General features: G+C 44.2%; 1 protein-coding gene across 1 annotated transcript in view; it reads right to left on the reverse strand.

Annotated features, from left to right (window-relative positions):
• Nucleotides 1-22742, reverse strand: part of OPN4 (opsin 4) — a 101574-nt gene that overhangs the window by 65610 nt on the left and 13222 nt on the right. The window contains exons 2-4 of the mRNA XM_030204988.1: nt 17837-17852; nt 12940-13075; nt 7462-7595 (exon numbers count right to left, since the gene is read on the reverse strand). Of these exons, the coding sequence (XP_030060848.1) occupies nt 7462-7595; nt 12940-13075; nt 17837-17852 (286 nt within the window). The remainder of the gene's footprint in view (nt 1-7461; nt 7596-12939; nt 13076-17836; nt 17853-22742) is intronic.

Raw genomic sequence — 22742 nt, forward strand, 5'->3', positions numbered from 1 at the left:
CCTTTGCAACGCCAAATGTCTCCAGGTTAGTTGGTGTGCTGTGTAGCACTTCTGCCTTGCTTTGTTTCTTGCCCGTATGCCTTGCCTTGTTCTTGTTTAGTCTGTATGCAGTTAAGCTCTTAAGCACTACTGCTTTTATCCTTCTTTGTGGCTGCCTGTCAGCCTTCAGCCATTGCTCTTTGCTTGTCTGTGTGTCCTTCTTTGTGGCTGCCTGTCAGCCTTCAGCCATTGCTTTATTGTTTGTCTGTGTGGCCTAGCTTTGTATCCTGCCTAGCCTGCCTTGTTTGTTCTTTTCCCCTCTGACCTTCAGTCCCTGTTCAGTCAAGCTTGTTTCAGTATCCTATACCCTGTGTGAGAATCCTGAGTCCTGAATCCTGTTTTAGTCAAGCTTGTTTAGTATCCAGTGTCTGGTGTGAGAACCCTGTTGTTCCAGTCAGTCTGGTCCAGCATTTCTTGTCTACCAGCTCCGTCCTGTAAGTCCTGCAGGCTGCCCGCACCTAGGGGCTTAACCTCTGGGGAACGGTAGTCAGCACAGGTGAAGTCCGGTTGCTCCAGTCCTGTTATTCCAGTCAAGTTCATTCCAGCATTTGGTTCCAGTCCAGCCAAGCCAAGTCTATTCCAGCATTTGGTTCCAGTCCAGGCAAGCCAAATCTATTCCAGCATTTGAATCCAGTCCAGCCAAGTCAAGTCTATTCCAGCATTTGGTTCCAGTCCAGCCAAGCCAAGTCTATTCCAGCATTTGGTTCCAGTCCAGCCAAGCAAAGTTTATTCCAGATTCCAGCTCCTTCCTTGTTTGTTTGTCCAGTCCTGGTTGGGGGATTTTGTCTGCTGCTGCCGCTCCTCGACAGTAGCCCAAGGGCTCATGTTGTTCCAGTGTCCGAGAGCCTGAGACCGTGACAGCTTTAAACTAAGTACATCCATTTACATCCAGGGAATGTGGCATAAATGCCAGGGGCACAGGGGCAAATTCTATAACATGTAAATTTTGGAACGCCTATTTCCCCGCCCACAACCATGCCCCTTTTTGGCTACGCACAATACAATTTAGGCACAGTGTGTTACAGAATACGTTTAATGAATTTCGTCCATAAATTCTAATTATTGACAATCGGTGCTCATTATTGCTTGTTAAGACTTGTTATCAACGCCGATTAGCTTGTTAAGCCAATTAAGTTACATACGTCATTATAAAATACGCTTGGATTTTGGCACGGAACACTAGGCATGATATATAGAATCTGGGGGATAACCCCTACAGAATACATTATGTTATGCACACCCTTGCTGCATGTATGCACCTGTAGTTTCACCAGGTGCATAGCTGGTATAACTGCAGGAATCTAAATATAAAATATATAGATGTCAGATTATGCTAGCATTCTAGAACAGAATCTGGGAGCCCAGGTGCTTTTATAGAATAGGTGCTCACTGTGCTGTATTGGGGCACTTAAAAGGAATCACCCACTTACAGCATTGCCATCCTACTGCACACTAAGGGCTAAATTCAGTAAATGGCACTCAAAAATTGGCACTTAATGCTATTCTATAATGGGCACTCAAAGATGGGCACCTCTTATAGAATAGCAGTGAGTGGCAATCTGGAAACACAAACTTCGGCTCCAGGACTTAAACTAGGTGTAATTCCTGGCACCCAATTTGGGCATACATCCCTAGTATTCTATAACACTGCGTGCAAATTTTAGAAATGCCCCGATCCGCCTATGTACCTCCCATGGCTACACCCCTTTTGGGTTGTGTGCTATGGGATTTGGGCATACATTGATACAGTGTGTAGCAAAATATGTGCACAAATTCAAATTGGTGTCAATTATCACTCAATTATTGGCACATTAGCCAATTTAGATGTGCACACATCTTGGATTGATGCCCAGTTTTGGGCACCATATATAGAATCTAGGGGCAAATAAATTTAACATTCATTAACCTACAAATTAATGTATGTTAAACATTTTTAATGAATGTATGAACCAAACCAAAAAAATGCTGTAAAACCGTGAAAAAAATAACCAAAACAATGAATTGAAAATTAATTTCAAACACATCTCTTCAGAGTATGACCAAAAAGAACTGGAGGAGTTTATTGGGGTCTGCCAGGTACTTGTGGCTTTGATTGGCCACTATTGATGGTAGGATCCTGGACTTCATAGACATTTGATCTGATTTATCATGGCATATCTTAAGTTCTTATTTTTTTTGGCTGTAAAATATTAAACAAGTAAGTACTGAGCTTTGTCATAGCTGTTGAGGGAGCAATTTTTAAATGCTAAGTAGAAGCATCGTGTGGTAACCCCACACTAATCAGTAAGCATGCAGTAATGTGGCTGAGTAACTGATGTGTGCTGTCACACTCACTGTATGTCCCCAGATATGCCCCCTCTGAGAAAAATGAAGAAAAATTGTTTAGTATGTGATTTGCATGGACATATTGGGCTTTTACCACATCCTGCATGTTAAGCTGTAGTAAGGTTGCGGGAAGAAGATGGTCAACCACAAAGTCAGTTTCAATGCAGCAAATGTGCCATATGCTCTATCTCAGGCTTGTCCAACCTATGACCTGTAAGCCAGAACCTGGCCCACTAATTGCTTTTTTTATTGCCCTCAGAAGCTTAGCAATTCTTGGGTGCTTACAGCAGAATTCCTGCTTCTCTGCCATGACTCAGCTCTCTGTAAGCATAAACTGCATGGTGGCAGATTTTCGGTTTAGTCTTGTACTTTCAAGTCTTGACTACTACTACTACTACTATTTAGCATTTCTATAGTGCTACAAGGCGTACACAGCGCTGCACAAACATAGAAGAAAGACAGTCCCTGCTCAAAGAGCTTACAATCTAATAGACAAAAAATAAAGTAATCAAATCAATTAATGTGTAAATGAAGGAGGAGAGGAGGGTAGGTGGAGGCGAGTGGTTACAAGTGGTTACAAGTCAAAAGCAATGTTAAAGAGGTGGGCTTTCAGTCTAGATTTAAAGGTGGCCAAGGATGGGGCAAGACGTAGGGGCTCAGGAAGTTTATTCCAGGCTTAGGGTGCAGCGAGACAGAAGGTGCGAAGTCTGGAGTTGGCAGTAGTGGAGAAGGGACTGGTGGCTAAGGGCCCTGGAACATGGTCAGGCCAGGCTGGAGCACACTCAAGGGTGCAAATTATTTGACCTTGAGCGTGCTCACATCCTAGGCCTTGACGCCTCCCAGGACTCTTAGTTTATCCCCCCCCCCCCCCCCAGGCACCTTCTGGAGCTCCTGGAGGGCCTCCCTACCTCCCTCTTCCCCGCCCACAATGATTCTCTCCCGTTCCCTCATCCTTTTTGTTGACTAAATATATTGGCTTTTTTCATTTATTTTTCCCCTCCCCCTTATTTTTTTCCTTTATGCATATTTTATTTGGCGATTTGTTCTGTAAATTATATAAATATGTTTGAAAGAAAAGAAAGAAAAAAGATTTATGCAAAGTTTTATATTTCTGATTTATATGGGTGTCCTGTGTTTTCATCTCAATGCCTATGGTTGCTCCATCTGATATCAAGGTTCTGTGGCTACTATATAGGTTTCCTGAGCACTGTGAAGAGTGGAAGAGAGACAGGGATAAGGAGCGCGGTCACTATGTCTTGTTGGATGCATGTGTCACCTGAAAGTCTAGCAATGGGGTTGTCATGTGCAAGACATGTTATTCTAAGAGATGGTGTGAACCAGTGTCATCTATGAGCTGCACTACCTCATTTTAGGTGCAGTGTCCAGTCAGCTGTTTTAATTCAGATCTCATTGCCTGAGTGCTGCCAGAGGCATTGCTGCTACAACCTTTAAAGAGGACTGTGTTATCATTGGTTTGAAGGTTACCAGAAGCTCTGCTTTGATTTTTCTTTAATGAGATTTGTGTCACATAATTTGAGAGGTGCCAGAAACACTGCTGCTATTATTTTAATCAGAATTGTATCATCTCAATCAGAGAGGGTTGAGCATGGGAGGTTGCTCCACCCCCTCTGACATCACCAGTAGTGTGCTTTTAGGCACAGCATCTAGTGGCACACCGCCACTTGGCACACCGTCTAAGGCACAAGTCAAAGGTGTGCGCCTTAGTGTGACGCCTTGAGTGGCGCTTGGGATTTTATGCACATAGGATTTTATATCGTAAGGTATTTTATTTGTTGATAATAGCGAGATCATGTAGATTAGATGTTGTCTGAAGATAGAAAGAACTTAATATTACATTCTGTCTGATTTTGAGAGTACATTGGAATGTTTAATAACGTGGATACAATGGCATTTTTTATATTATTACTATTACTATATTCTATCTATTTAGGTGGGGTAATAGGTTTATTATATGAGGGGAGGAACAATCAGTATTTTATTTTTTCTACCTGTTCAAACTTACAAAGATTAAGAGTGGAAAGAGGTTTTGGCTTATTCTCTGATTTAGTTCACTCGCAATCTTCTGGCATTAATTCAATAGAAATGATAGTTGGTAATAGACCTTATGAGAAATTTAGACATAATGGGCATGTTCTTGGGCACAGAATTTAAAAAAAAGTTCTTATAGATTATAATATAGGTAGAAATAAGTTTCAGCCTGTGCCTTGCTGTTATTTTAATAAACTCACCATTTTAAAGGAGATGTTTGAAGAATTAGATGTAGGACTGGTTATGATAACTGAAATTTGGATTACAGATTAAAATAGTCCTATAATGGTTGGTTTATGTCCTTTGGGTTATAACATTTAAAATAGTCCTAGACAGGGGGAAAACATGGTAGATTGTGTCTACTCTATAATCCTTTTTTAGGTGTGAAATTAGTTGAGTCAATTTCTGTTCCTGGTTTAGAGATTATGGTCTGTCAATCTCAGGTAGACTTTATGGATGGGTCACTTGGGATAATCTTTTTTTTATGTTTTTTATTCACAAGTAGCACAGAGCAATCAGAGGTATAAATGCATTGTTACAATGAAGGCAAGAAGCAAAAGGTACACAGCATATGCAAGAAATATAGGGTAAGGGCTAATCTGAGCTCTTAAACCTAGCCTAGCCACTTGTTATTTTATATATAAAGAACCATAACAACACAAACATCCCCCCCATCCTCCCTCCCCCCACCTCCGTCCTGTGTCTAGGTGTAAACGAACTAAAAAGAAAACTAAGAAGTTGGGGCGGGTTCAAAGTCAGAATTGTGAGATGCGGTAGGCAGCATCCGCACATAATGTCTCCAAAGATTCAACACCCCCGGAAATGTATGTCTCAATTTCAAACAAAAAAATTTTGTTTTATAAGCAAAATGTATTTTCTTATCAGCTCTTTTTTAATTGTGATCTTAATGCTCATTTCATATGTATGTATATTTAGGGTCATGTCCACAATAAAGTTTCCTTGGTGACATTCTTAGGTGTTCCTCATCCTCTTCTGGGCACCTCAAATTTCAGGTTTTATTCAAAGTTTGATATCCTGCCTATTGGGTAATAGTCTAGGATGCTTGCAATAAATAGTATATAATAAGTCACAAATATTAAGTAAAATGCCACCTCTGCTCTTCTAGTGTAGTGTATCTGCCATGGAGGTTTCTTCCTGTTTCTTTCTTGCAGGTCGCCCCTATAGTCAGCATGAACAGGTTATCATGCCATTGCCTGCCTCATGAGGTATTTTTCTGGAGAGCCTTTCTCTCTCACATTCTCTGCTATAATTTGGCTAGACAGCAAAGGGAAAGTAGTGGGATGACAGCATCATAAGGTCTGCTTCCCATTCTTGGTTTCTACTCCTTCTGATGTTCTTCATAGTTGTGGTTCAAGGGTGGGAGGCACCTAGTGATTCCTGATAATAATTAAACCAATTGTGTCCAAGTTCAGTACTTGCGGACCACAGACAGGTTTTCAGGATAGTGCTAATGAATAGGCATGAGATAAATTTGCGTGCATATTACCTCCATCACATATAGATATCATGCCTATTTATTAGGGATAGTCTGAAAACCGAAACTTTTGGTGGTCCTCGAAGAATGAACATGGGCATGCCAGGTTAAGCAATTAACTGTTGAATTTCAACAGTTTGTTCTTTGTGGAGTATACTTCTGTGTTTCATGCAGTATCTGCTTGTAAAATGTGAAATTCATAATTTTTAAAATTTTATATATATATATGACTTCCCAGAAAAAGTCCTCTGGCTTGACTCTGGAGGTGGGAAGATCTTCTGGGGGGGGGGGGGGAGCACTAGGAAACAAGGGCTGGGATTGCCAGCCTGGTGGGTGGACATAGGCGGAGCCAGCCCCAGTGGGCAGGGCCAAGAGTTGATAAACAAGATGAGTCTTGTGAAAACATGGTCTTTGGTTGCCCAGCCCCCACTGAGACCTAAGTACCGAGAGGGAAGTCTCAGGATAAAGAAGGAGGAATATGTAGTGCTCGGTGGATGAGACCCCTACCACATGGCAGTGGGTACCTGCAGTTGGTTTCCCTGAGTGGGGAACCTTAAGGGAAGGAGTACTTGGGAGAGAAGAGCCTCACTTCTGGCGGGACATTTGCAGGTGGTCAGAGGAACCCTGATCTGGGATGGGACGGAGAGTATATGAGACAAAATGACTGAAACTGATTCACAGCTTTGTAAGCCCTGTGCTCTACTGGAAGAGATAATGTCTGAAGCTGGCCTGTGATTATGATATGCCCTGAAACTGTACACACCGAAGCATTTATGAACTGTTTTTTTTCAAGTTATTGATCAGTAAAGAAGTTGGAGTTAACCCTGGAGCAGAGGCGTAGCCAGACACCCAATTTTGGGTGGGCCTGGGCCCAAGATGGGTGGGCAGAAGAACTCCACCCCATCCAATAGGTGATTTGGTCTCTCCTCTCGCCTGCATGCCATATGGTCTCTCAAATATCCCTCCTCCCCTGCACACCTTTTAAATTTCAGATTTTCAGTGAGAAGCAACTAATACACACTACTCATGTAGGCCCCACAGCCTTCCCACTGATACAGCTTCCTGTTTCCGCATAGGCGGAAGATCTGCTATTTATAAGGTATGCAGGAGGGACAGTTGTTGGGAGTTTTCAGCTTGGGAATCTCTGCCGGCCACATCATAGGTGTGCTGCTACTGGTGGGCCTGAGCTCAAAGTGGGTGGGCCTGGGCCCACCCAAGCCCACTCTTGGCTACACCACTGCCCTGGAGCTTAGCCAACAGCCCTGACTGAGGGGTGAGCTAGGGGTTACACACACATAGATAGATAGATAGATAGATAGATAGATAGATAGATAGATAGATAGATAGATAGATAGATCACATTTATGAACCAATGCTGCTCTCTAATGATAAAAATTAAAATACAAAATATGTCTTAACACACACAATGATCATACACATAACAGTAACACTGAAAACAGTGCTACCTTCTCCAGTGATTCTGTATAAATAGAACCATGCATTTTCTAAAAATGGAGTGGAAAAACAGTCTCTCAGATATTTCCAATGCATACCTTTTTCTCCAAAAATCCAACGTTTATGAAGACTTGTAGCAAAGAAAACTGGAGCCTGAGTAATGGACATTGAGAAATCGCTGATGGCAAGATTTATGATGAACATGTTTGCAGGAGTCCGGAGGCTCTTACTTCTACAAGGAGGAAATCAGAATGAGAAATGCTACTAACATTGCACAGCACATTGGGCTGCAAAAGTTCAAAGTTTCTTATGCACAAGTCAACAAGAGCCTGCAAAGCAGCTTTGGATTTAAGCACACCAAATCATGGTGAGATTGTGGACTTTTCTCCACTGTGCTAGCCTCCTCTCCAAGTCCTGTTGTGAAAAGTATTACTTGCATGTATCACTAAATCAGTGTGAGGATGGACTATATAATTACTTGACTGCGCTAACCCTCTATAATCATTGTCCATGAATAACAGGAAATTGATGTTGATGTACACTATGGATTTTCTAAATCTACATCATACCCAACCAGGTAGGGGGGAGGGGAAGGGCATTTTCCACTGCTGATGTGTTAAAGTTTCCCCAGGGGGTTTTTTGAGGGAGTACTTGGGGGTACTGAGTACCGGCACCTTTTCCATTGTCTGCTAAAATTGACCCATGGACCCCAAGTTTTAATGAAAGAGCTCAGGCTCTACACACCAATTCTGCCTTGTCATAAATTCTGTGACTGGTTGCAGGGGTCTGGCTATTGTGGGGTGGGTCCCTCAGTGATTACCCACCCCTGAAGGGTGGCCTAGCATTTGAGTACCGGCACCTTTTTTGCTAGAAAAATGCACTGGATTTCCCAATCAAATATGGAGATTTATCAGGTTAACTTATTTTCCCTTGCTTCAGTTTCTCAAAATCCTCAGGAGCTTAGCCGAGATTCGATAACAGAGCCGGTAGTGGGAGGCGGGGCTGGTGGTTGGGAGGCGGGGATAGTGCCGGGCAGACTTGTACAGTCTGTGCCCTGAAAAAGACAAGTACAAATCAAGGTAAGGTATACACAAAAAAAGTGGCACATTTCTTGGGCAGACTGGATGGACCGTGCAGGTCTTTTTCTGCCGTCATCTACTATGTTACTAGCTTTGGAGTATGAAGGAAAATAAACAGCCTCCATCCATGTAAGCAAATCTATGAGGTGCTTAGATAATGCACAAGTTTTGGAATTCAGGGAGGTTCGTGCATATATAATTTCATAGAAAATTCTGGACTAAAGTTTTACAGAATGCAAGAAGTCTGTTACCCCATCTCCTTTTCCCCACAATGATCAAAATGCAAAACTGAGATATCTAAAATTATACAGTTAGGCTTCCTATCTAGGCAGGAAAATTATTCCTCAAATGAATATGTAAAGATGTTTAAGAATCGCAGATGATTGATCATGAGGTAGGCAATTCAGTAATAAAACAAACAATACCTTTAATAAACATTATTTAAGAAGAATATGAAGTTCAGATATTGACTCCTTGATATTTCTTTGTGTTTCCTGACTTTTTGTTGACTTCTAGGCTTAAAACTGTTGTACTAAAGACCAGTTTTCTGAAATGTTTGCTTTTGTTCTATTTTGTTAAACAATGTAAATGTGGAGGGCAGGAGCGTAGCCAGACCTCGCTGGGAGGGGGGTCCAGAGCCCGAGGTGGGGGGCACTGTTTAGCCGCCCCCCTGAGCCGCCCCCCCTCCCGCCACCGCCACCACATTGGATCCCCCTGCTGGCCTGCCGACGATCCCCTTGAACCTCCCTCCCGCCACCAACCCTCCTCCACCGTCGCCGCCCGCCCCGCCACTGCATCAGATACCTTGTTTACTGGCGGGGGTCCCTGAACCCCGCCAGCCGAAGAGAGTCTTCTTCAGCGCCGGAGTAGCGCCTTCATTCAACTAAGTTCCTGGTGTGATCAGCTGTTTCTGACGCCTTACGTCCTGCAAGGGGCTACATGCAAGGTGCAGGACGTAAGGCATCAGAAACAGCTGATCACACCAGGAACTTAGTTGAACGAAGGCACTACTCCAGCACTGAAGACTCTCTTCGGCTGGCGGGGTTCGGGGACCCCCACCAGCAAACAAGGTATCTGATGCAGCAGCAAGGTGGGCGGCGACGGCGGGGGAGGGTTGGTGGTGGGAGAAGGGTTCAAGGTGATCGTCGGCAGGGGGGCCAGGGCCTAATCTATGGGGGCCCAGGCCCCCTCAGGCCCCACATAGCTACGCCACTGGTGGAGGGGCATTTTCGATATGACTTCTAAATCCGATTTTGGACGTTTTGCACAAAGCATTCAAAAACCGAATAGGAAAGAAACCAGCTTATTTTCGAAAGAGAAAAATGCCTATAGTGCGACCTAAATCGGGAGATAGACGTTTGTCTCGCAAAGGCGCCCAAATCGGTATAATCGAAAGCCGATTTTGGGCGTTTCCAACTGCACTCCGTCGCGGAAACGAATAAAGTTGACAGGGGTGTGTCGGAGGCGTGGTGGAGGCAGAACTGGGGCGTGGTTATCAGCCGAGGAGAGATGGGCATCTTTAGCTGATAATCGGAAAAAAAAAAAGGCGTTTTGACCGCGATTTTGGGTCACTTTTTTTGGACCCTTTTTTTTCACGAACAAGTCCCAAAAAAGTGCTCCAACTGCCCAGATGACCACTGGAGGGAATCGGGGATGACCTCCCCGGACTCCCCCAGTGGTTTATAACCCCTTCCCACCAAAAAAACCCCACTTTAAAAACTTTTTTTCCAGCCTGTATGCCAGCCTCAAATGCCGTACCCACCTCCATGACAGCAGAATGTGTTCGATCCTGTCACATCCTTTCCCTGGGTCAGATGTGGCTCTCAGGTGCAGTACAGGGTCACATCAGCATTGCATTGTGGTGGGTGTAGGGTATTGGGCTCCGTGATTTCATTAGCTTGTGTTACAGTCTCACGATGTTGGTAGTTGGTAGGCTCTTCTCCCATGGTGCTTTTCCCCCTGCCTACTGGGTCAGAGTGTGCCCTGTTGTGTTTCCTGTTGTAGTCCATGCGGTAGTGGCCATTTTTGTAAGCCAGTTTTAGTTCCCTTTCCTGTGTTAGCCACATTAGACAACTTAGTTCTTCCCTTGAATGTGGCTGAAAGAGGGCATTGTACAGCATTCTGCCAGCTCTGACCTACTGCTAATCTCAGTACCAGGGAGACTCGTTGCCAATGGGGCACAACCTCTGATCTGCAGTTAACTGTGAGTAAAGGCGGTTATTCCAATAAAGGACGTTTTCGGAGAGATTAGTCTTCAGGTGTCAACTGGTGTGCCAATATTATATAGCAGCAACAAGTCCTAGAGGCCTGCATGTATGCAGGTCCCTGGAGCACTTTTAGTGGGTACCGCAGTGCACTTCAGCCAGGTGGCCCCAGGCCCACCCTACCCCCCCCCCCCCACCTGTTACACTTGTGCTGGTAAATGGGAGGCCTCCAAAACCCACTGTACCCACATGTAGGTGCCCCCTTCACCTCTCAGAGCTATGGTAGTGTTGTACATTTGTGGGTTTTGGGGGAGGGGGGTTGGGTGTTCAGCACCCTTGGTAAGGGAGCTATGCATGTGGAAGCTTTTTCTGAAGTCCACCGCACTGACCTAGGGTGCCCAGTTGGTGTCCTGGCATATCAGGGGGGCGAGTGTACTACGTATCGTGGCCCCTCCCACGACCAAATGGCTCGGATTAGGACGTTTTTGAGCTGGGCATTTTTAGTTTCCATTATCGTCCATTTTTTCGAAAATACGGTTCGGCCCGCCCCTTCACAGACCCGTTCTCGGAGATAAACGCCCATGGAGATAGGCGTTTCCGTTCGATTATGCCCCTCAAAGTCATTTTCAAAAAAGAAAACCATCTAACTTTTTTTTATTTTTTAAATACTGTTTTAAACAAGGTTTTATGATTTGGACGTTTTGTTTTTTGGTCCATTTTCAACCCCCCCCCCCCCCCCCAAAAAAAAAAAAAACGAATAGGTGCAAAACATAGAGACTGCGGCCTGTGTGTTTCTACTAAATCTTTGTCCAAGTCTGTTCATTGGGTACAGGTTGATATGAGATGGTGGGGTGAAGGAGTTACAGGTTAGTGGGGGGGGGGGGGGGGGGAGGGTCAGGAGTGGGGGTAGTCCCAGATCCCAAAGTTATACCATTTATGCTGGCTGTAAGGAATCTTCCTTGAAAAAACTGCAGACATCTCAAAATACAGCAGCCAGATTAGTCTATAAGGCTATGAGATTTGAAAGTGTAGCCCCTTTGCTTATAAAGTTACACTGGCTCTCAATCAAAGCCAGAATAACATTCAAATTATGTACATTTGTCTTCAAAACTCTATATGGCTTAACCCCTGATTATATGCAAACGTTAATTAATCTCCCCCTTCGCAGTGCTCTCCCTGGTTTAAGAGATTATCTAACCCTCCACTATCCCAGTTACAAAAATGTGATGTACAAGTCAATCTACATGTCAGAATTCTCTTACCTCTGTACCAAATGGTAGAATTCCCTCCCAAAATTCATCATACGGGAACCTAATTATTTGATATTCCAGAAACATCTTAAAGCCTCTCTGTATAAGCAATTTCTCACAGATGGTCATAATTAATTTAAACCCCTATTTGTACAATTATTCTGTTTCTCAGTTCCATTTTAATTGTTATTATACATGGATGACTATAAATTGTTATCTTTTTGTGTCTAGCATTGGTTTCTTTATTACATATTATAATTACTCAATCCTCATTTATTTTGTTATTACTATTTAATGTATACTATCCCACATCACTTTGTGTACTGTTAATCACAATAAGTTGTTAACCACATTGAGCCTGATCTATTGAGATAATGTGGGATATAAATGAAATAAATAAAATTAATTAAATAGATAAATTCTATAAATTATGCCTAACTTTAAGCGCAGCCTATAGAATAGCATTTTTTAATACACCAATTTTGTTTATGCTATATATAGAATCTAGCCCAGGGGTTCCCAAATTTTTTCGGTTCATGACACCCTTAGTGTCTGAGCAATTTTTCGCGACACCCCTCCCCCCGGCCAAGTGGGTGTCCATACCCCTCCCCTGGTTACATGGGTCTTAGCCCCCCCCCCCCCCGGGCCACATGGGTCTCTGCACCCCCCGGCCACATAGGTCTCTGCACCGTCCCCGGCCACATGGGTCTCTGCACCCCCCTGGCCTCATAGGTCTCCCTTTCCCTTCAGCCCCCTCTTCCCAGAAAGTCCAGCACACCATGCCCTGCAGCCCCTCTCCTCCCATAAATCAGCACACCTCTGCCTTCCCCAAATCCAGCATCGCTAGCTACCTTCCTTCCTGCAGTTCCAGGATCACTGCCGCTTCCTTCTCCTTCCCTGGCTGCCGCTGCAGTGCTTGCGGCTTACATTTTCGGGCCGTGCGTGATTCGCACAAGCAAGCACTCCGGGGCCTTCCCAGTCTGCCGCACCCAGCCCAGTATTAAACATAAAGATAAAAGTTTGAAAGGCAATGATAGAAGTACCTGCAGAAGGCGTAGATGACCAAGAAGTTACCCAGCATGCCTGTGATTCCCACCACCAGAATGACAACACCGATTGTGTAATGAGCGTGATCTGGGACATCAACCGTAGGGAAGACATGTGAAGCTTCTTTCACAGCTATTTCCTAGAACATACAGGAAAATGAGAGTTCCTACTGGGCTTTTGTTATAAGTGAAACAAGTTGAACTATCCATTGCCATCTTTAGGCTGGTAGAAATGGTGCAACTGCTTCAGGCCACACACTGGAGGGGCCACATGGAAGTCAAACCCACAAAGGCCTAAACACAGGCTGGGAGAACCCAGGAAGAGCCATGGCCCCTATAAGGTCTGCCAGTGGGAGGAGGATAGAAATTTCCTTACAAAGCGAACTGTGTCCCTTTCCTCCATGCAGGATCTCTGTGACCACAGGGTCTGGGAAGAATCATTTCTGAATTGTTGTTGCTTCCCCATCTCCTGTGAGTGATTTGCTCATTCTGTTCACAAGACCCAATAAGCTGCAAGATGTGAGAGAAGCAGCAGCAGGTTCAATGGCTTTTACAGTCCCTAATATGAAGTCTGACTCATTAGGTAATTTCTAAAGTATCAGAACCTCAATCACTGCTCTGATGAGAAGAAAGCCAAAGAGTAGAAAAGCCCTTACCACCCTCCCCCCCCCCCCCCAAAAAAAAAATAAGAGAGAAATAAATCTGAGCATATGGCAGTTTATTTCCCCAATCAGACCTAGAGGGTGAGAATTAAGCAGCCATTTCCTCCGAAACTCTTTACAAAAGCACAGAAGAGAAGAAGGGAAAATTGAGCAGAAGAAAGAGAAAAGGGATTCCTTCTTCAAGTTATATTAACATCTCTATGTATCCCCCACTCAGTGTGTACATATCTATCTTTCCCCCATCCTTAGGTCTGTTTATCTGTCCATTTCTGTGTGCCTCCTTCTGAATTTATGAGTACATATGCCTGTGTGTGTGTGCATCTCTCCCTGTGTCAGTGTGTGATGTGTATGTGCCTCTGCTTATCTCTATGTGTCTCTCCCCTCCAATAGTCTCTCCTGTTGTACCTGTGGGTGTGTCCCTTTTTCTCTCCAAGTGCGTGCATGCATGCGCGCGTGTGTGCGTCTATCTCCTCCACTGTCAGTGTGCCTGTGTTTCTCTGTCTTTGTCCAGTGGGGAAAGTATCACATAGAGTTTTCCTTTGAATATTTAGACTAGCAAAATCCTCATAGCAAAATAGAAGCAGAAATTTCAGAATTAAATCCCCAAGTGCGCTTCCCCTGTGCTGTCCTTTCCCCCTAAATATCAGAGTACACATGCTGTGAAAGTACATCATTTTATCTACCAAGGGAAGGACAATTTTCAGCCTGGAGTATTTGCTCAAGTAACTGCTTAGTTACCCAGCCAAAATCCTTTTAGAGTTCTCCTATATCATCTTTCAGAGGCACCAAAAAATAAAAAGCTAAATATAATTTTGTGTGGCTTCTGTCAAATGAACTCTGATATGAGGAAAGGCTAAAGAGGTTAGGGCTCTTCAGTTTGGAAAAGAGACAGCTGAGGGGAGAAATGATTGAGATCTACAAAATCCTGAGTGGTGTAGAATGAGTAGAAGTGAATCGATTTTTTACTCTTTCAAAAAGTACAAAAACTGAGGGACACTCAGGGGCCCTTTTACTAAGCCACAACACGCATCAATTTGGAATTACTGTCTGGCTACCATGTGGCCTGGGTGGTAATTTCATTTTTTACGTGCGTCCACTACGCGCAATGAAAAATCATTTTTATTTTCTGGCACGTGGCGCTAACTGGGCGGTAAAAGGCATTCAATGCTCATAGACCAATACCGCCCAGTTAATGCCTGAGACCTTACCAGTAAGTAAATGGGTGGTGGTAAGGTCTCAGACCCAAAATGGACGTGCACCAATTTTCATTTTGCTGCCCGTCCATGTTCGGCCAAAATAAAAAAAGGCATTTTTTACAGGTGCGCTGAAAATGGATCTGTGCGCGTCCAAAACACATGCTTACACTCAGGGGCGTATCTGCGTGGGGCCACAGGGGCCTGGGCCCCCGCAGATTTCGCCCTGGCCCCCCTCCCCGCCGTCAACCCTCCCCCGCTGCTTACTTTTGCTGGCGCCGAGGTCCGACCCGCAATCTCCGTTTTTCGTCTACCTCCGTGGCCATGCTTCCAGGAAGTAACGCTGCAGTGCTGATTCGTTGAATCCAGTTCGGCGTCTGACGTCAGACGTCGAACTGGATTCAACGAATCAGCACTGCAGCGTTACTTCCTGGAAGCATGGCCACGGAGGAAGACAAAAAACGGAGATTGCGGGTCGGACCTCGGCGCCAGCAAAAGTAAGCAGCGGGGGAGGGTTGACGGCGGGGAGGGGGTGGAGAGAGGCGGCGGCGGGGGGGGGGGGGAGGGAGGCAAAAATGTGCCCCCCCTCTCTGGCTGTGGCCCCCCCTACCGCCGGATTCCAGATACGCCCCTGCTTACACTAGCAGAGGCCATTTTTCAGTGCACCTTAGTAAAAGGACCCATCAATGAAGTTACACGGAAATACTTTTAAAACAAATAGGAGGGAATATTTTTTCACTCAACAATTAGTTCAGCTCTGGAACTCATTGCTGGATGATGATGTGGTAACAGCGGTTAGAATATCTGGGTTTAAAAAAAGGTTTGGACAAGTTCCTGGTGGAAAGGTCCATAGTCTGCTACTAAGATAGACATGGGGAAGCGACTGCTTAAGCATGGAATCTCACTTCTATTTGGGTTTCTTCAAAAGGAATAGGGAGAGATGTAACCAGGGCCGACAAGAAACTGAGCCGGGCCTGAGGCAGAACCATCATTGCCGCTGCCCCCCTCAAAAAAATTGTCATCGCTGCCGCCTCCCTCCGACCCCCCCCCCCCCCCCCATCCCGAAGTACCTTGGCTGGCCCCGTCAGCTGCAGGCAGCACGGCTCCTTCCTCTGCCCAGCATTACCTGCCCCTGCAGCTGCTTTCCTCAGGTTGCACGTGCTCAGTCTCAAAATTGAGCATGCGCGGCCTGAGGGCCCAGCAGCTGCTTGGCAGGCAATGCAAGGGGGTCCAGCGCCAGAGTTTTCTCTCTCCTGCTCCTGTCGGGACACAATCCCCGGGTCCCATCAGGAGCAGGAGAGAGAGAAACCCCTGCGCCGGGCCCCCCTGGAGGACTGGGCCCAGGGAATTTTGCCACACCTGCCCCCCCCCCCCCCCGGTGGCTATGGATGTAACAAGTAACAGATTCTGAAAAACTCCCACGAATTGTCAACATGTGACAGTAAAAATAGAGGTCACAATGGCATCAGACATGAGTAAAAGAAAGCTATAAGACCTCTTTTAGCACTCAGCCATTTTAGGTCAAAAATTGTAGCGTCAATCATCTGTCCTACCCCCATCCATCCCCCATGGTCTGGCATCTCCTCCCCCAGGTCTCCCCACCCTGAAGGACATCAGCATTAAATATAAGACTTTTTTTTTTTATGTTCTGGGCTCTTCAGAGCCCACCTCCATCCAGAAACCCAACTATATTAAATTGAAAACTTTTTTTTTTATTTTATTTTAACCCAGGCTGCAGAGACCATTCCCACCCAAAAACCTACCAAGGCACCATGACAAATACAGTACAACCTTTTAAAAAATGTAACCTGGGCATAATTTATTGGTGGTGGGTTTCTGGGTGGAGGTCGGCTCTTCACTACCTAGGGGAAAAAAAGCATATTGAATGATTAACTATACCTTTTTTTGCCCTAGGCAGTGAAGAACCCACCCCCACTCAGAAGCCCACTGGCACCAACAGCCAGCATTACACTGACTTCGCTGTAAAGATTAAAATTTAAAGAAAAAAAACCTCTTTTTTTTTTTTCCTGTGCAGCTGGTCTTCAGTGGTGGCAGGTGGTGAACAAAGCTCAGCACTCACTGTGCTATGTGCTCCACTCCATGTCATGTGTGCTGTTTGTGGGGCCACAGGGGAGTGCTGACTAGGCCTGGGGAGGGGAGGCTGCACTGCAGGGCACAGAATGGAGGAACTGCGACAGCGATACTGACGGCAGCCAGCACAGCAGATTTTCCTATGCCACTCAACTGTTGCACCGTGGTGCGCACTGGGAGCGGGGGAGAGAGAGCAAGTTAAAACAGCACAGAACTGGATGGGGAGCGAGTAAGGAAGTGAGCGACAAATTGGACTCCAAGTAGTGGCGCCAGCGTGCAGCTGCAACACAACCGCTACAATGGCCTGCCTACAACAATTTCCGGATCAGGGGGCCCGGCCCGCACTAAAAAAAAAAAATAATTTTGTGCACAATGCAATAGTCAGGTAGGACTTGGGAGAAGAAGGACTGGAGAGCTGCCAGCTGCCTGAGTGGGCCTGGGCCCACCCAGGCCCACCCATAGCTACGCCCCTGCTTTCTAAAGAGTGCACACTCAATCACTTTGCTCCCATGATGAAAAAATGGCCAAACACAAACAAATACAATGAACATTCTTGGAAATAACACAAAATGAAAATCTTCTGGCTCCCTATTCCTACTTTTTTTTTAATCAGGCTGAACACTCCGCTTCCTGCTAGTGTAGTTACTGAACACCTCCTTAGCTTTGCTGGTTTAATAATGACTCACAAGCATACGCCCGTGAGTGACAGTTTCAAAATTTAGGGGAGGGGGAGTTATCAACATGCGCTACTGTTAAGTCATGTTATTTTACAACAAGTCAAATTATGCTAGACTGATCTATGGAAAATCGAGGTTCGAATGATCCAGACCACTACGTGAGAAACTGCACTGGCTTCCTGTCAAGGACCGAATAACTTTTAAAATTTGCACCCTGGTGCATAAAATCCTCTATGGTGAAGCTCCAGCTTATATGGATACCCTTATCAACTTGCCACCAAGGAATTCTCACAAATCATCTCGTTCGTACTTAAATCTCCATTACCCAACCTGTTGTGGCCTCAAATATAAAACCACTTACGCATCCACCTTCCCCTATATTAGCGCACATTTGAGGAATGGATTACCTAAATCTGTAAAAACTACTCACGATCATCTGACTTTCAGAAAATCACTCAAGGCCAACTTATTTGGAAAAGCTTACGCCAAAGTCCCTCCTTGTACCCATAACTCCTAAACTGTAGCTATCGGAATGGCATATTGAACTCTATTACCCTTTAGCCTTTTCTTCTCCTCTGTAATTACTCACTAATGTCTTCAACTTCATTGTACTTGATTGTTTATTACCGGATTGATGTGTGCCTTTTCAGACTGATGTAAGCCACATTGAGCCTGCCTGTGGGTGGGAAAATGTGGGATATAAATGCTGTCACTCAGGAACCTCTACGAAATACCATATTGTATTATACCTTACCATGTATGCGCCTTAATGTAATACCATTTGTAATTCTCTACCCGGAAATGGCAATCGCCATTACAGCATAATGTAAGCCACATTGAGCCTGCAAATTGGTGGGAAAATGTGGGATACAAAATGCTACAAATAAATTATTTTAGCACAGGTAAAAGGGGGCCTTAGTGCACGGCAAATCTAGGCACCGACACTACCGCAGGGCCTCTTTTACCGCAGCTTTGTAGAAGGGGCCCTAAGTTAATGTCCCTTAGCATGTGCCCCAAAGTGAGTAATTTATAAATTCAGACAGGTACATACATTGATTTTATAAAGCCTTGGATTAAATTAGCATCAGTTCTTTGGGGAAGCACAGAGGATGTGCCTGAAATGGAAACAAGCGTGAGAAAACAAAATAAAACATAGTGGGAAATGATGGGAAACAAGCTTGAAATTTGTATGCTATTTAAATGCTAAAATATAAAAACATTTATAACAGCTTCCTTTTAAGAAGCATCTACGTGGTTGCACATAGATCTTTTTTGAAGGTATCAATTTTTGGAATTATATTACAGGCATAGTATCTCTACAGAAGGCTGCTGAGCCCATTGCAAATTTAGATCTGGTTCAAAATGGATAGCACTGAGAAAATTGTAGATCTGTTTTTTCCATTTGAAATCAGCACTAAAGGTATTGATTTAGCAGGAGGTTACTGTACGAAAGCTCATACTGGTCTTAAGTCTTCAGCATGAAAACTGTCTCACTGGGAGCATCTTGTTTTCAGATCAGTCAAAAGAAATAATATACAGATTTTGCAGTGCATTAGCTTTTGGGACTTCATGCGCCCTTCTTTAGATGTCTCTCGTTTTTATCCAGAATTAGGCATGATGTGATGGGGGTTTACTGTGAAAAAAAAAAACTTGGCTCAGGTGTATTGTCTACAATCTCCTGCTAAAACCTTCTGGTTGTATTTATTTATTTATCTCTGGGGGGAAACTATCACTAGCCAATCAGCCACACTATGATAGTAGAAGTCTGGTGGGACTTGTAGCTGAGCTCCAAAACGCAGTTTGGAAGAAACCCCAGACAGAAATTCTGTTTCAGGTGTTATTAAATTTCATTTTCTTTTAAAACAAGTGCCCTGGGTATTTAGTTGTAGTACAGTATCTGCTCTTCAGTTCAATGTCTTTGCTTGCAGCTTCCAGGCAGCAGTTTTGAGGCAAAGCCCATTATTGAGGGGCTCCATTGTTTTGCTAAAATGCTTGGATAGGAGGACATTGAGGCATATTTTCAAAGCACTTTGGGAGGCTAAGTTCCATAGGTTTCTATGGAACTTTGGGAGGCTAAGTGCTTTGAAAATGAGCCTCATTGTGATGTCATGATCACCTATTCATGCACTGACCTGAGTTCTGAATCACATTGACCTGTTTTGTAAGCGAAATGAAAGAAGACAGCAAAGTGCCTACACAAGGGTTGCAAAAGAGCACAGAGTGGGAATGAGGGTGCTTGATGTATTCCATGTATTCAGAGAATCCTATTTGCACATTAGTCGCTTGTAATGTAGATTTTCTACTAAAGGACTATAAATTCTATCAGCGGCAATGTCTCCACATGGGTTATTTTTGTGCATACCATGATAGTAGTGAACCTCACTCCTAAACCAGGGTATGAGGTGTATGATCTCATTCTCTCAGATTTACTACTAATCTCACTCACATTGTGCCAAAGAAAGCTTTCTTCTGGAGTTCATAAGATGCTACATGTATAGGCAATTTATGTGGGTGCACTTGGAAATTCTTTTTAATAAGACACGTGACACTCACAACAAGAGGAAATATTTCTGTATTCTTTGGCTACATTTTCTTGGTCTCATTCTGCTAGAGGATTATTTCTGTGTTGTTATGGGGTTTTCAGTCATCAGCCCTAGAACACAAGATGCGTCTTCCCATATCCTGAATTCCCAAACAACCTATGACATCACTCGTGTTCCTTGATTGTCGGTAATGAATGCTCTCTTTTGCTCTTTCTTAAAACAGAGACTGGGAGAAAATTCTACAAACAAGAGGTGAAATGGCTAGTGATACTAGCAAGATGCCAAGGTCATATTAGTTGCTCTCCAAAGATCCTACAAGAGGTTGACTCACAATTAATCCCAAAATAGATTGAGCTCAAATGATTGGAAGCTTAGATAAATAATTTCAGAGTATTTTTCTAAAGTTGGACTGTGACAGCTACTTATCAGTGGCATTGAGGAAAATACTTTATCATGCTCAGGTCTTGTTAAGAACACCATACACTATATGCTTGGAATAGACTTCCTGAGTCAGTACATCAAGCTCCATCTCTGGCCGTCTTCAAATCTAGGCTAAAAGCCTACCATTTTGAGGCTGCTTTTAACTCCTAACCCCTATTCACTTGTACAGTACCCATGTCTGTTTTATCATTACCACCTTAAGTAATTCCCTTATCCCTTATATGTCCTGTTTGTCTGTCTTGATTAGATTATAAGCTCTGCCGAGCAGGGATTGTCTCTTCATGTTCAAGTGTACAGTGCTGAATACATCTAGTAGCACTTTAGAAATGATAAGTAATAGTAGTAGTAACATGAAACTAGGACATAGCCCTCAGAATGAGCAAAGCTGTACCAGAGATAGAGACACTATGCATGTGCATTTACCCCTAGATTCTATAAAATGCGACTTGAGTTGCATGCACAATTCAAGAGGTATTCTGTATTGTACACACAACTTAATTATCTTAATAAGCTAATCAGACTCATCATTGCCAATTAACAAGCAATTATTGATACTAATTGGCTTTATTTTGAATTTATGCACACAATTTATTAAGTGTATTCTATAAAGTGATGTGCATAATTTCTAATGCACGCTGCTGAAAAGGGGACATGGCCATAGGCGTGGCAAGGGCGGATCATGGGCATTTGTAAAATTATGCACGCTGTTATAGAATACACCCACTCTGTGCCTAACTTAGTCGCTGGCATTTACTTCGTTTTATTTTGCATAAATTCCAGCGATTAGATTTAATCACGCGGATGGGCCCTAGATGTATTCTATAAACCGCACCTAACTTTAGGCATAGTTTATAGAATACAACTAGGTTTATTTTTTGGCACTGATTTTTAAGATGCCATATATAGAATCTAGCCCTTAGCATGCATTTGGCAAGTTGATAAGGGTCCTATACCTTAAAGGTGGAGCCAGGCACATACTAGTGACATCAGCACTCTGGGAGTTAAAAGAATGTTGACTCCTAAGGTATTCCACCACTGCCATTACCCACCTACAGTCTCTCTGGGGCAGCAGTTTTATAATTTAGTGTATTTTAGCTTGCAAGAAGCCTTGAATTAATTCTTTCCAGCATTTCATCTCAGTGGTTGTGGGAGGAGCCAGGCACATACTAATGACTAATGACATTGCTCTGGGACTTAAAAGAATGCTGACTCCTGAGGCATCATGCCAAAAGGGCATGTTAAAGAGGGCATGGCCTGCCCCTTTGTGAGCCCCTTCATGAGCACCTCATGAGCACTTTAACAAGCCTAGAGATTTTGTCAAATGCCTTTTGAAAATCCAGATACACAACATCAACCGGCTCCCCTTTATCCACATGTTTGTTCACGCCTTCAAAGAAATGTAATAGATTGGTGAGGCAAGATTTCCCTTCACTAAATCCACGTTGACTTTGTCTGATTAATCCATGCTTTTGAATATGCTATGTCTCAAACAAAACAAAAATAAGCTTTATGAGTATTTATCTAGCTACAGCCTGTACATTTCACAATATAGAATGCTGAATTCATTGTTGGTTGTGCTTTACCTGTTTTTTTTTTTTCAAATTTTTTTTAAAAGAATGCAAAAAATCTTGTGTTTTAAATTCAAGAGATGAAAAATACTAAGCTGCGGTAGGTACTAGTGCATGCCTACCACCCCGCCAAAATGCACCACTGCAGGACACGTTGAGGTGTCCCACGGTAGTATGCTGATCAGTGTGCATTAATCCTGCAATAAAAAATACTTTCTATTTTTTAGTGTTGGAAGCTTGTCTATGGGCAGAGAGTAGGTAGGTGCCCTATGCTAATCAGGTAGCAAGGAGACATTGCCATGCACTGCCCAGTTAGCATGGGATCAGGGCTGCCGAGAGGGGGGGCAGGGTGGACAAAATTCCCCGGGCCCGGGCCTCCAAGGGGGGCCCGGTGCTGCAGTCCCACCCGGCCTCCGTCATCGACCATCTGCCACTGGGCCGGGCCCCCTGCATTGAAATCACAGCGCCTCTCACCTACTACTACTAACTAGTGTGAAAGCGCTGCAGGCAGCAGCAGATCACCTCCCTTCGGGCCTCCTTCCCTCCCTGTGTCCTGCCATCTGACGTAACTTCCGTGAGGGTGGGACACAGGGAGGGAAGGAGGCCCGAAGGGAGGCGATCTGCT

This window comes from Microcaecilia unicolor, chromosome 5 (assembly GCF_901765095.1).
Source record: "Microcaecilia unicolor chromosome 5, aMicUni1.1, whole genome shotgun sequence".
Lineage (NCBI taxonomy): Eukaryota > Metazoa > Chordata > Amphibia > Gymnophiona > Siphonopidae > Microcaecilia > Microcaecilia unicolor.